General features: G+C 44.6%; 1 protein-coding gene across 2 annotated transcripts in view; it reads left to right on the top strand.

Moving 5' to 3' along the window:
- Positions 1-12,481, top strand: part of ASTN1 (astrotactin 1) — a 572,154-nt gene that overhangs the window by 529,928 nt on the left and 29,745 nt on the right. For both annotated transcript variants that reach the window (XM_006887713.1, XM_006887712.1), the window contains exon 21: positions 5,785-5,885. In XM_006887713.1, coding sequence (XP_006887775.1) covers positions 5,785-5,885 — 101 coding nt within the window. The remainder of the gene's footprint in view (positions 1-5,784; positions 5,886-12,481) is intronic.

The following is a 12,481-nucleotide window of genomic DNA, read 5'->3' as shown; positions in this document are numbered from 1 at the left end:
TTGGAGCAACAAAGTTGGTTTTCTGATGTGTAAAATAAATGGGAGGAAAGCCTCCTTTGCTGAGTGCTTGCTGTGTGTGGGTTCTTTCCTCTTGGAACCCTCCTCTGACTACATCAATTTACTGTTATTATTCTCAATTCATAATTGAGGAAATAGGAACTTCCTCAGAATTGCATAGCTAAGCACTTGGGGTGTGGCTGGTGATCAGGAATGGAATCAGAGTTTAGGATTTTTCCCTCTACCCCACCCACTGCACCCTGTCCCTCTGAGGACCCGCCAGCATGAGTTGATCAACCAGCTGCCAAAGTCAGTTCCAAGTCAGGAGAACCTTTGTGTGTCTGAGTCGTTCTCCAACTCAGAGCTTTCAGTGGCTGCTTCTTTAGAAGTAAGTTGCCAGGCCTTTCTTCCTACATGATTCTGGCTGGATTCCAACCACCAGCTGTTCAGTTAACAGCTGAGTGTGTCATTTGCACACTTTGGGACTCTGATCATGCTAAAGCAGACGTATATTTCAGTATAACTGGCTATTGGCGTAATCTTGTATTTGTAATGCATTAAAAAGAAAAATGTATAATGGGTCCATGGCATGGAAGAAGTAAAGCATCACTGGCAAGAAGGGGTCTTAAGAGCATGTCTGGTGCACCATCATTTTGCAGATAAGGAAGCTGAGGGCAGCGTGGGAGGTGACCTCTGGCCTTCCAGCCCGCTGCCCCCTCATCAGTACATGTTTGCGAAAGAACTACCTACCTGGGTCCATCACAGCTGCCAGATAATTCAGAAACAGAGGGCATCAAATCAGAGGGTCCAAGCCTGCAGGGGCCGTGTGTGAGAGCACGAGAGGAAAGCCTTTACAGGAGACCTCCAAATACCCAATGCTCATCAAGGCTGAGGCCTCTGCAGCTTCAACTGTAGGCCACAGCAGATCTGGCCAGGCATCCCTAGTAAGTGTCAAAATCACCTGCAACTACTGGCAGGCCCAGCCAGGGCAGCTGTGGAAGGAGCCAAGAGCTTTAGCTGAGCTGTAAATGCACTTACACATCTGCCCTCTGGATTGGGAGCAGGGCTTATCTCTCCTGTCCAGCGATTCCAGCTAACCTGCTTCTTGTCCTGTGAGTGTTCGTAGGAGAAATGATAATGCTCGCAATCAGTGGGGGCTGCCGTCCCAAAACGCCTGCACGTGGCATTTCCACGCTGAGATGTCTAAGGCACTCCAGGGCTGCAGCAGGATGAATAAGCTGGCTGCTCCCTCCACATCCCTCAGCTCAACGAGACGGTCTAGCTCGTGCTTAGAGCGGAAATGCTGAGCAGAGAATCCATCTCCACTCTGAATGTCATAGGAAGCACTTCTCTCTTTAATGCCTCATTTTGCTTTTCAAAGTAGTAGTGAGAGCTTAAAAACCACTTATTTTTTTATTACCTAGCCCTCCAGAGTAACATGAGAACTCATTACAGCACAGGCTTTATCACCATCACCTAAGACCCAATTGCTTTTGACTGGAACTTCCAGCAGGACAGGGCAGACTATAAACAGATCTGGCCGGGGCAGAGGACAGGCTCAGAGCTTAGTAGGGGTAACTCCACCCCGGCATGGTGAATAGGTCCAGCTGACAGCTAAGAGGATGCTTGAGATTTGGACCTTCCTATCATAGTCCAAATAAACAAATAGAAACTAAGGGATTAAGTTACAGAAGGTGGGCAGGATCCAGGAACAGACACATAGGGCAGGTGAGTTGTAGCAGATGCCCAGGTAGCAACATGACATAGCTTATTAGTGGGTACCAAGGCTCCAGCTCTGACCCTGCATTCCTGAGCCATGCTCAGGAGCCTGGGAGATGGACCAGAAAGGACCAAGCAGCACCACACATGGGGGACAGACTCCAGAAGCAGGATCTAACCCACAGAAGCCAGGATGAGGACTTAGTGTGTGTACTCAGACCCAGAGCTTGCGAGGAAAGGGTGCTGAGGGAAGAGGGGAGTCCAGCTACGAGGTTGGGTAGGGATCCTTTCTCATGCAGGCTGCCCAGGAAGCATGCCAGCCCAAGAGCACTGCCCTGAGGGAGGATGGTACACCGTTTCACCTGCTCTTAATGAGAACTGACTACAGGACCTGGGGACAGGCAAAGTCTGCAGCAAAGGTCAAGGGAGACACTTCTAGGCAGAGATATGGACAGCCTGGCTCTCCAGCAGGAAGAAAGGGCTCCCACTAACCACAGAAGGCAGTTCCCCCCAAGCTCTGTAAGAAAATGGGCATCTGTAGACTCCCCCGCCTTCCTCACTCCCCAGGACCCCAGGCTGTGTACTGCTACATGACAGAGATGCAGTCATGAGAGGGAGCTTGCCCACGTGTAGGAGTCTAGATCATGAGGTGCAGGTTGGACATTTACTGTATTCTCCATCTGTGTCCAGCCCTGAGAGCTTAGCTCCAGATTGTCTAGAACAAGTGGGAGAAGGAGGGAGTTGGCCCCTGGCATGGTCCCCTGGTTTTGGTCTCCCTGTCTCCCTTTCACTGCTGTTGAGTCAGAACTGACTGATTGCTGGCCTTCCAGCAGGTTTTGGGGAGTTGAAACTACACGGGAGGAGATTACCTGTCTGCCTCCCTTAAAGCTGCTGGTAGATTGAAGTCTCCAGAGACACTTGGCCTTTGGTTAGCAGTGCAGCTCAGCAGATCATACCATCTGCAGATTACACCACCAGAGCTCCTGGTTGTGCCCTAAGACAGGGCTTAACACTGACTTCTTTTCCAGTTTCAGGGTTTAGTGGCCTCAATCCCAATTATCGAAACAGTACCAAAAGGCTTTGGCCCATTTGATGGAAATCCTTTGGTTGCTAGTCCACTGCCTGGATCTGGGTAGATCAGTGCTGCCATTGGGAGACTGTGAGGCTGAGGGCAAAGACCATATGCAGGAGTTGGATGACAGGGATAGATCAAGGCAGGACTAGACCATTGCCCAGGACTGAGAGCAAAGCAGGAGATAGAAACAGGTAAGTGGGCTGAGCCTCCTTATGTGGATAAGAAGGGAAACCCACTCACCTGGTTGCATGTGGCTGTCAGCGAGCAGACAGACAGAGGGAGTCAGCTGGTGCTGGGCACATATGGGCCTAGATCATCGCATCCTGGACTCAGGCAGGTCATCACGCTCTAAGTCCCATCAGACCGGGACCCCTGCTGTGTGAAGTGCCTGTAATTCCAATTGGAGTATTCAAGGAAGGCTTGTTGAAGCCCTGGTGGTATGGTGTGTTTTTTTCCTTTGTATTTTCTACTAGTTTATTTATAAAATTCGAATACATTGTTTTCAAGAACAAATTCTTTCAATTTCCCTCAAACCCCCCACCCATCAAATTGTACAACCCCATGATTAATCCCCCCTCCCCCTGCACATCCTCATCCCTCTCCTTCCAACCTCTCCCACCCCTCTTGGAATCTTATACTCAATTCTACAATAATGGTTTTATAGGTAGTATAGTTGTAATATATCAGGCTGCCAGCTGAAAGGTCTGTGGTTAAAATTCACCAGCCCCTTCGAGGAGAAAGATGTGCAATCTTCTAGAAAGACTTCCAGCCTCAGGAACCTGGTGGAGCGTCACTGTGATGAGTCAGAACAGATTCAAGAGAAGTGAGTACTGTTTGGGTTTTGGTGGTGTTAGCTGGCACCAGGTTAGTCCTCAGCCCAGGAGAAATCCACACACAGCAACAAAACCCCACCTGACCCTCTGCCATCCCAGGAGGCAGTGCAGCTCAAACTGCTCCGATCCATAGAGTTTGCCATTGACTGATTTTCAGAAGTAGATCACCAGGCCTTTCTCTTCATCTCTCTTGGTCTGGAAGTACTATGGAAACCTGCATAGCATCAGGGCCACACGCAGGCCTCCGTAGGCTGATGGGTGGCGGCTTCACATGAGATACATGGTCAGGAATTGGATCTGAATTTCCATCTTGGAAGGCAAGAGTTGTGTCCTAGAATCAGTGTCTCCTTGGGGAAGAGAGAGAAAGGAAAAGGAACTCATCGGGACCCCCTGTGTCTTACAGAGATCATCCTCAAGACTGCTTTGTGAGAAAAGACAATCTTTGCGGAAGCAAGGTTGTTGTCTTCTCTGCTGGGAGAAACACATGTCCTGGCACATAATTAGCGCCATCTATCTCTGGTGGCCTTTTGGTAAGAAGCTGCACTGCAATCCCGGAGGCACATGTTTGAATCCACTAGCTGCTCACAGGAGAAAGATAGGCAAGGCGATCTCCTCCTGTGTGATTAACTGCCTCTGCAAACTGGCTGGGGGTCTGCTGTGGGTTGGTTCTGACTCGATGGTATACAACATCAACTAGCATGACATTTCCATTCCCTTTCTCTTCAGCCCATACCACACTGGCCTCTGAGCTCTGTCTGGGACTTGGCTCTTTCTCCAACCACTCTCCAGGCAACTCGGAAAGAAAATCCAAATTCACCAGCACACGCTAGCTTCTGTGGAGACACAGCCCAGAGGGAAGGGGCAGGGAATGCAGCCTTAAGGTTTTTCCTCAGACAGAGTTATTAAAAGCCCTGGGCAACAGACACTAGAGCTGATTTTCATGGTTATTTTACAGTTTCCCTCTGAGGAGCAAACCTCAGAGTTTCTCTTTTCCCTCTCTGTCCAGCTTCATCACCCGAGAGAGGGATTGCCTTTGACACTCCCCAGCCAGGTTCTCATCATCTTCTGGGAGGAGCTTTCAGAACTCAGCCCCTCATTGCCTGGGGTGGGACGAGGTCTCCAGATCCCTCATCCATGCTCGGTCTCAACAGGGGGAGCTGCATGGCGAGAATGAAGAACCCGGCTAAAAGCCAGCCAGCCAATCAACCAAATGCCATCAATTCCAAATTATAGTGGCACCATGTGTGTCAAAGTAAAGCAGTGGGTTTCAATGGTCCATTTTTCAGAAGTAGATCACCACAACTTGCCTCCACAGCACCTTTGGGTAGACTCAGATGGCCATACTTTCAGTTAGCACCAAGCCTGTTAGCTCATCTGGGAAATATACAAGCAAACCAAGAGAATCTCAATCAACTCTGTTTTGCTTCTAACATGTAAGAGGAAAATTGTCTTCAGTGCTTTGAATGATAACGTCAACGGAACTCTGGAAGAAGCAGAACAGAATGAATTTAAACTCTGGGCATGGCATGTCCTGGGCCTTTCTGCATGTATATACTGATCTCATTTTTCTCCTTCCAGTGTGACCTGTAGTAGTTTAATCATTATCCTATTTCACAGATAAGGGAAAACAGAGCTCAGAGAGTTGACTGTTAGCTTCACAAGGCAGGAACTGGAGCTTCAGCCCAAAGATCTAACCATCTGTTTCTAAAGACACATAAACCTGTCTTCAGCTTAGAGACTATCAAAATGTAACAACCATCAGAAGCACAGGAAGCACAGCTTTCTGGTCTTCCCCTGGCCTAGTTTCTGATTTTCAGGTGAGGCTGGAGAATGTTCATTGGTGGAGAATTTCACAGGTGATGCTGCTGCTGCTGCTCTGGTCTGTGGCTCCCACGTGGAGAACCCCTGCTCTATCTCATGATGCTTTCTGTCAAGTACGGTACTCAACGCAGCACATTATAGCTCAGGACTACCAGGGAGCAGAGAGGCTCTAGGCTACCCATTATTTGACTCGGGACACAAGAAGAGGCACATACCTGGGTCAAAAGAGTATCTGTATGCATCCCGTGGTCTTCCCATCACCTGTGGACAGGCTAACAGCCAAAGTGCCTGCTTGAGCCACATCTCACCAATAATGATATTCTTTCCCTTTCCTGCCAGGTTCACCCTATGGGGAGTGGATAACACTGGACGACGCTCCAGGCCGAGTGATGTGATTGTGAAGACTCCTTGTCCTGTGGTGGATGATGTCAAAGCCCAAGGTGAGAGAAATTGAGGCCAGCAGACCCTGTAAAGTTGGGGTCTAAGACTCCGAGTCCCACCCCACTACAAGGAAAGAGGGACCATGAGAGGCCAGAGGAATGATTTTTCCAGGAATACACCACTACATATGTCCTCTGTAATCTTCACTATTCCCCATTATTACCGCATAACCCATATAGAGGCCCAGTCGAGCTACTTTAGCATACATCTTCATGCAGCAGGTCCCTAAGCTCCCAGTGGAGTGACCATGCCCTCTGACTTCGAGAAGCTGATCAAGTTTCTTACTCTCTTCATTTGTTGGCTGTAGGTAAAAGATTGCTTTGAATTAAAGCATACAAAGGCTGGAGGTTTATAATTAACTGCTCTATTGATCCTTCCCTCACAAAATGCACTCCTGCCCATTAGGAAGAGTTTGTCTTGCGTATTCTCTTGCATTGAGTGTTCTATGGGCACAGAACATGTGCCTGTTGGTGCTTCTTTTTATCATAATACCCCCTCTCCCAGTTGACTTTGATGTTGGCCTCTGTTCTTCAGCTTTTTCACTCCTCTCCACAATAACATACATCTTTCCTGGACCTCACTTTTACAGAGCTGAAGCGTGAATTAAAGTTGGCTGATCAACTGTTAGTGTGTCAATTTCATGGAATTGAATTGGTAGCATTTACATATTATCTGAGACAGTGGCTGATGTAGGAAGACTGGACTTTACTAGTGTCAACAAGAGAAATAGTGTGCCTAAGATGATATGCTGGTAACCCTCAAATCACACATCTATGGATTCTGACTCCACTTATATCAAATGGAAAGCATTCTACAATTCTAGAGTATATACTGTAAGTGATAATACTAAGACAATGTGAAATTAGTGCCTAAAACCTGCATTAGTTTAAACATTGATATTTGTGTTGCATTGTACAACTTCTGAAAAGTTTTTCAACTTTCTTGCCTCATTTAATCTCCATATCCTATTAAGGTCATGATGGTGATTTTCAGTTGAAAATTGTGATCCTATCAAGGCTCTTATTAAAGCGTAAGAATTTTCCATTCATCTTGGGCGGCAATAAGCATCTTGGAGTTGCTTGCTAGGTAGGCAGCAAGATGGTGGGACATCAGGGAGATGATTACAGGTAGGAGGGATGCAGAATGATGCTACCTGCAGGGGTGGATGGATAGAAAGCAGCTCAGAATGAAGAATGGCCTACACTAGGAAGTCCACCCAGAAGAGAACATGGCATTGTTTCTTCTGCTGGACTTCTTTGGGTCAACTCCAGTCACACAAAATATATCCATGTTTGCTCCTACTTGCTTGTGTTCTCTGACAAAGGCCTTTCTGAATCCCAGCAGACCAGCTGAGAGCAGGAGGTAATTTAGTACTGTAAGAATGAGCTGGCGAGCTCTGGTGGCCTAGTGGCAGGAAACTGCACTGCAATCCCAGAGGTGCACGGTTCAAATCCACCAGATGCTCTGCTGAAGAAGGAGGAACAATCGCCTCCTGTACCAATCAGATCCAATTTGACGGTACACACATAAAAAAAAAAAAAAGAAAGAAAAAGAAAAAAAAAAGAATGAGCTAATATTCCCTGGTTCTATCTTTCAGCCAGGAAGGAGTCCTGTACAGGGCAACCATGGAGATTAATGAGTTAGGCTAATTGAGGGTATCCTTGCAAATTAATATAATTCTAGCCATCCTATCAAAAACCATATGCTTTGTTTCCCTCAAACCCAGATGGTGCTCGTAAATATAGCTTACTTGTGTCTGACTTTAACTCTAATAACAAATGGGAATTACCTTTTAAGTGACCCAGAGCAGGACTTTAACTCCTAATTATCTGGCGAGAGTTCAGAACCCATTTCTTCTATGAGCATTTCCCCTCAACTGGACACTTTTTATGAAATTTTTCTTTTCACTCCATGACACTGAATCTACTGTACACTGTCTGTATAGGGAGTATGAGATTCTAAGGGTTTTTCCATGAAGTTTTACTAAGGAAAGTTTTGCTACTTATCCAGTATTCTCCAATACCTATTCTCCTTTCCTGTGGCCAAATGCCTATCTTCTCATTCATTTGCCCACTCCATAGCCATTTACTAAGCTCTGATTTAGATGCTTAAAAATTAGGTTCAGATAGGGAGCTCTGGTGACCTCGTGGCAAGAAGTTGCACTGCAATCCCAGAGGTATATGGTTCAAATCTACCAGCTGCTGTGCTGGAGAAGGAGGAGCAATCTCCTCCAGTGCCAGTCAGATCTGATTTGATGGTACACACACACACACACACACACACACATAAATAAATAAAATTTAAAAAAAAATTAGGTTCAGAATTAGGTTCACTTTCGGCTCGAGGAGGCCTCGGTGCAACTTTCTTCGGTCGTCCCGCATCCGGGTTCATCCGACACCAGCCGCCTCCGCCATGCCACCCAAGTTCGACCCCAACGAGATTAAAGTCGTGTACCTGAGGTGTACCGGTGGGGAAGTCGGTGCCACTTCCGCTCTGGCCCCCAAGATCGGCCCCCTGTGTCTGTCTCCAAAAAAGGTTGGTGATGACATTGCCAAGGCCACCGGTGACTGGAAGGGACTAAGGATTACAGTGAAACTGACGATTCAGAACAGACAGGCCCAGATTGAAGTGGTGCCTTCTGTCTCTGCCCTGATCATCAAAGCCCTAAAGGAACCACCCAGAGACAGAAAGAAGCAGAAAAATATTAAGCACAGTGGAAATATCACTTTTGATGAGATTGTTGGCATTGCCCGGCAAATGCGGCACCGGTCTTTAGCCAGAGAACTCTCTGGAACGATTAAAGAGATCCTGGGAACTGCCCAATCTGTGGGCTGCAATGTTGATGGCCGTCACCCTCATGACATCATAGAAGACATCAACAGGGGTGCTGTGGAATGCCCAGCTAGCTAAGGAACTACAGATGAAAATATTTCAATAAAGGATTATTTGTTAACCAAAAAAAAAGAATTAGGTTCAATAATTTTTTTATAATTTTTATTTTAATTATGATTTTAATGAACAAGAATTTTATAATCTAATTCCATGAATGTATTCATTCACTCAACAAGTATTACCAAAACAACAACAAAAGCTTTTTTCCCAGCTAGCTGAGTCTGAATCATAGCTCTGCTACTATTTTAAATACCTGTTCTTTCTAGACATTAGTGTCAAAAATCCTTGCATCATGGGTTTCGTATTTTTATGGGGATTACAGCAGCAAAAATAATAAAATATATGCTATCTAGATGAAGGTAGAATTTTAACTAGATTGATTTGAAAACAAGGTGTGTGACAAGGTCACATGAATGTCTGGGAGAAGATCATTCCAGAGAGAGAAGCAATAGAATTGGTGTGTTTGAAGAAGGGAAAGGAGACTTGTGCAGTGAAGTGGCATGAATGGTGGGGGAGTTACAAGAGAGGAGCTCCAAAGAGGTAATGAGGTCAGAGTAGGAGCTTGACTGAGAGTAAGAAGCTGGCCTCTACTTGAGATTGAGATTAAAATCTCGCGAGGACTCTGAGAAAAAGAGTCATCTATTTAGACAATACTTCACAGGGTTGGACTGCTTGCTGTGCTGAGCATGAATTCAGAATAGGGGAATGTCAAATGATAGACTCTTTGAGTATATTAAAGGTGGAAAAAAACCCACCAAACAACAAAGCTTTATTGAGGGCAATAAAACTCATTAATTGGGAAAACATGGGGCAGAGAAGAACATAGTTTAAAGTACGCCACTATACTGCAGTTACATAGCTATATTTATACAGTAAAACCAGAAACTTAGGTTACAATACTTTTATTATTGCTTGGTAAAGAATCTGAGGGCAGGCTACGTGAAGGTGGGGCTTCTGTTATTCTTGGTTTGCAAAGTATATGTGAAGTACAGTGATTGAGTGCAAATCATATTAGAAAGGGATCATAAGGCTTTCACAAACTGCTAACATGATGACTTTTCTGAGAACAGATGGTAGAATATTTTACACAATGGGTTTTGTTTCACTTCCTCTCCCTGGCTTCACATGATGTACTTTTGACATTAGTAGCCTAATTATGGCTTATAAGAAAGCTGTATATTCTCAAATATTAGGAAAAAAAAATAAATCTTTTTAGCAAGAGAAATCTTCCTAATTGCAAGATCAATGAGCCATGGTCATTGGATCATTGGACCTCTGGAGTCTTAGAAAGAACACATGTTTGTTAATCTAATATGGAACAAGTTTCAGATGTTTCAGTGAAACTTAGTACCTAAACACTTGTGAGGGAATTAAATAAGTTATAGTTTAAGGTGAAAAACATTTAGTTTACTACATTATTTATTAACTCTGTACCTAGTTAAACGTTTGTTGAGGTTAAAGGGAGGAGAACCCAAATAATCTTGGTAAAGCACGGGGTGGAGTCAGACGTAAACCTGAGAAAGTCACCTTCAGAAGTCCTAAACATTCTAATTTTAAAATCATCTATACATTCTCTCCTTTTGATCAAAGTTTAAAATAGAAATTCTTTCATTAACTTTATTGGCCAGCTTTGGAAGAAAATTTTCTTTCGCACTTCACGAATGCAGTGATTTTGGATGGTGGCTTTGTTATTAAGCCTTGAAGACTCCAGACAGTACTAATGTGAAAAGATATCCAAGCACCAACTAACTTCTCACCTTTTGCTTCTGTGGCTTTTTTACATGAGAATGGATGTAGGCAAAGAAATAGGCAATGAAACATTAGAGAATAAACCAGATTCTTGGAAAAGGCCTGCTCAACAAGTAAGCTCAAGTTTGTCTGAAATACAAGTACTCTCAGTGTACATTTTCCTATTATTGTAAATATATTGGAATCTTTAGCTATTGAATATATAAGACATCTCATGCACATTGTAATATCTCTAAAATAACAGCAATTGAATTAAACGCCAGTTGTTGTTGTTGTTATGTGCCATTGAGTCTCTTGCGACTCATAGAGACCCTATGTACGACAGTTCTGAACCCTGCTCTACACGGTGCCAATCTTATTGTCTCTCACACACCTACCCTTTTATCCCTAGTCACTAAATCAATCCATCTCATCGAGTGTCTTCCTCTCTTGCACCCTCCCAAGCATGAAGTTCTTCTTCAAGGACTGAACACTCCTTGAAAAATGCCCAAAGTATGTCAGATGAACTTCAGAATCCTTGCCTCCAAGGAGCAGCCTGGTTTCTTTCACCTTCTTTAGAACAAACCTGTTTGTTCTAGTGGTCCATGGTATATTCAATACTCTTCCCCAGAACCACAGCACAAAGGCATCTATTCTCCTTCTATCATCCCTAGTCACTGCCCAGCTCTCTGATGCATAGCAAGTGATTACAAAGACCATAGCCTGTATCAGGTACACCTTAGTTTCCAGACTGACATCATTGCTCATCAGTACTCTGGAGAGATCCCTGACAGCAGACTTTTCCAAAGCAATTCATCTTTTGATTTCCTGGCTACTGGTACCAAAATTATGGATCAAGGCAAACTGAAGCTGTTAACAATCTCAATCTTTTGATCCTCTTATCATGATGCTGCCAGTCGGCCCAGTGGTGACAGTCTTTGTTTTCTTGATGTTGAGCTTCAGTTTATATTTAAAGCTTCAGTCCTTGACCTGCAGCAAGCACTCCAGGTCCTCCTCAGTCTCAGCAAGCAGGGTTGTGTCATCTGCCTAACACAGATTGTTGATACCTCATTCCTCCTCATAAATCCCAGCCTCCCAGATGATCTGTTCTGCATATAGATTTAAAAAGGTATGGAGATAGGATAGATCCCTGATGTACACCCGTTCCAATATTGAACCATGCAGTGTTTCCTTGCTCTGTTCTGACAGCTGCCTCCTGGTCCAAGTATAGGTTTCACATAAGCACAATCAACTCTTCTGGGATTCCCATTCTTCTCAGAGTCAGCCACAGTTTGTTGTGATCCACATTGTCAAATGCCTTTGCATAGTCAATGAAACACAGATAGACAGTTCTCTGGTGTTCTCTGTTTTCAGCCAAGATCCATGTAACATTAGCTATGATATCCCTAGTACCATGGCCTCTGCAAAACCTAGCCTGTACTTCTGGCAGTTCTCTGTTGATGCGCTGTTCCAGTCATTTTTCGATAATTTTCAGCAGAAACTTGTTTGCATGTGATATTAATGATATTGTTCAATAATTTCCGCACTCTGTCGGTTCACCTTTCTTTGGAATGGGAACAAATATGGCGCTCTTCCAAGTTAGTTTTCTTGGCACAATTTGGTGAGTGCATCCAGGTCAGCATCCGTTTGTTGAAATACGTCAGTTGGTATGCTGTCCGTTTCTGGGGTCTTGTTTTCTGCCAATTCTTTTAAAGCAGCTTGAACTTCTTCCTTCATCACCACAAGCTCTTGCCCATATGTTATTTCATGAAATTTTTCTGTGTCAGCCAATTCTTTCAGTGCAGTGACTCTTTTCATCTTCTTTTAATGTTTCCTGGATCATGTAATATTCTGCTCAAATCATCCTTAAGTATTGCGACTTGAGGCTTGAATCTGTTCTTCAGTTCCTTGAGCTTAAGAAATGAGCAAGTTCCGTCCTTTCGATTTTCTGACTTCCAGTTCTCTGCCCATTTCA

The sequence above is a fragment of the Elephantulus edwardii genome, unplaced genomic scaffold, assembly GCF_000299155.1.
Source record: "Elephantulus edwardii isolate Elephantulus edwardi_28Jun2011 unplaced genomic scaffold, EleEdw1.0 scaffold00061, whole genome shotgun sequence".
NCBI lineage: Eukaryota > Metazoa > Chordata > Mammalia > Macroscelidea > Macroscelididae > Elephantulus > Elephantulus edwardii.
This window is presented reverse-complemented; position numbering and strand designations above follow the sequence as displayed.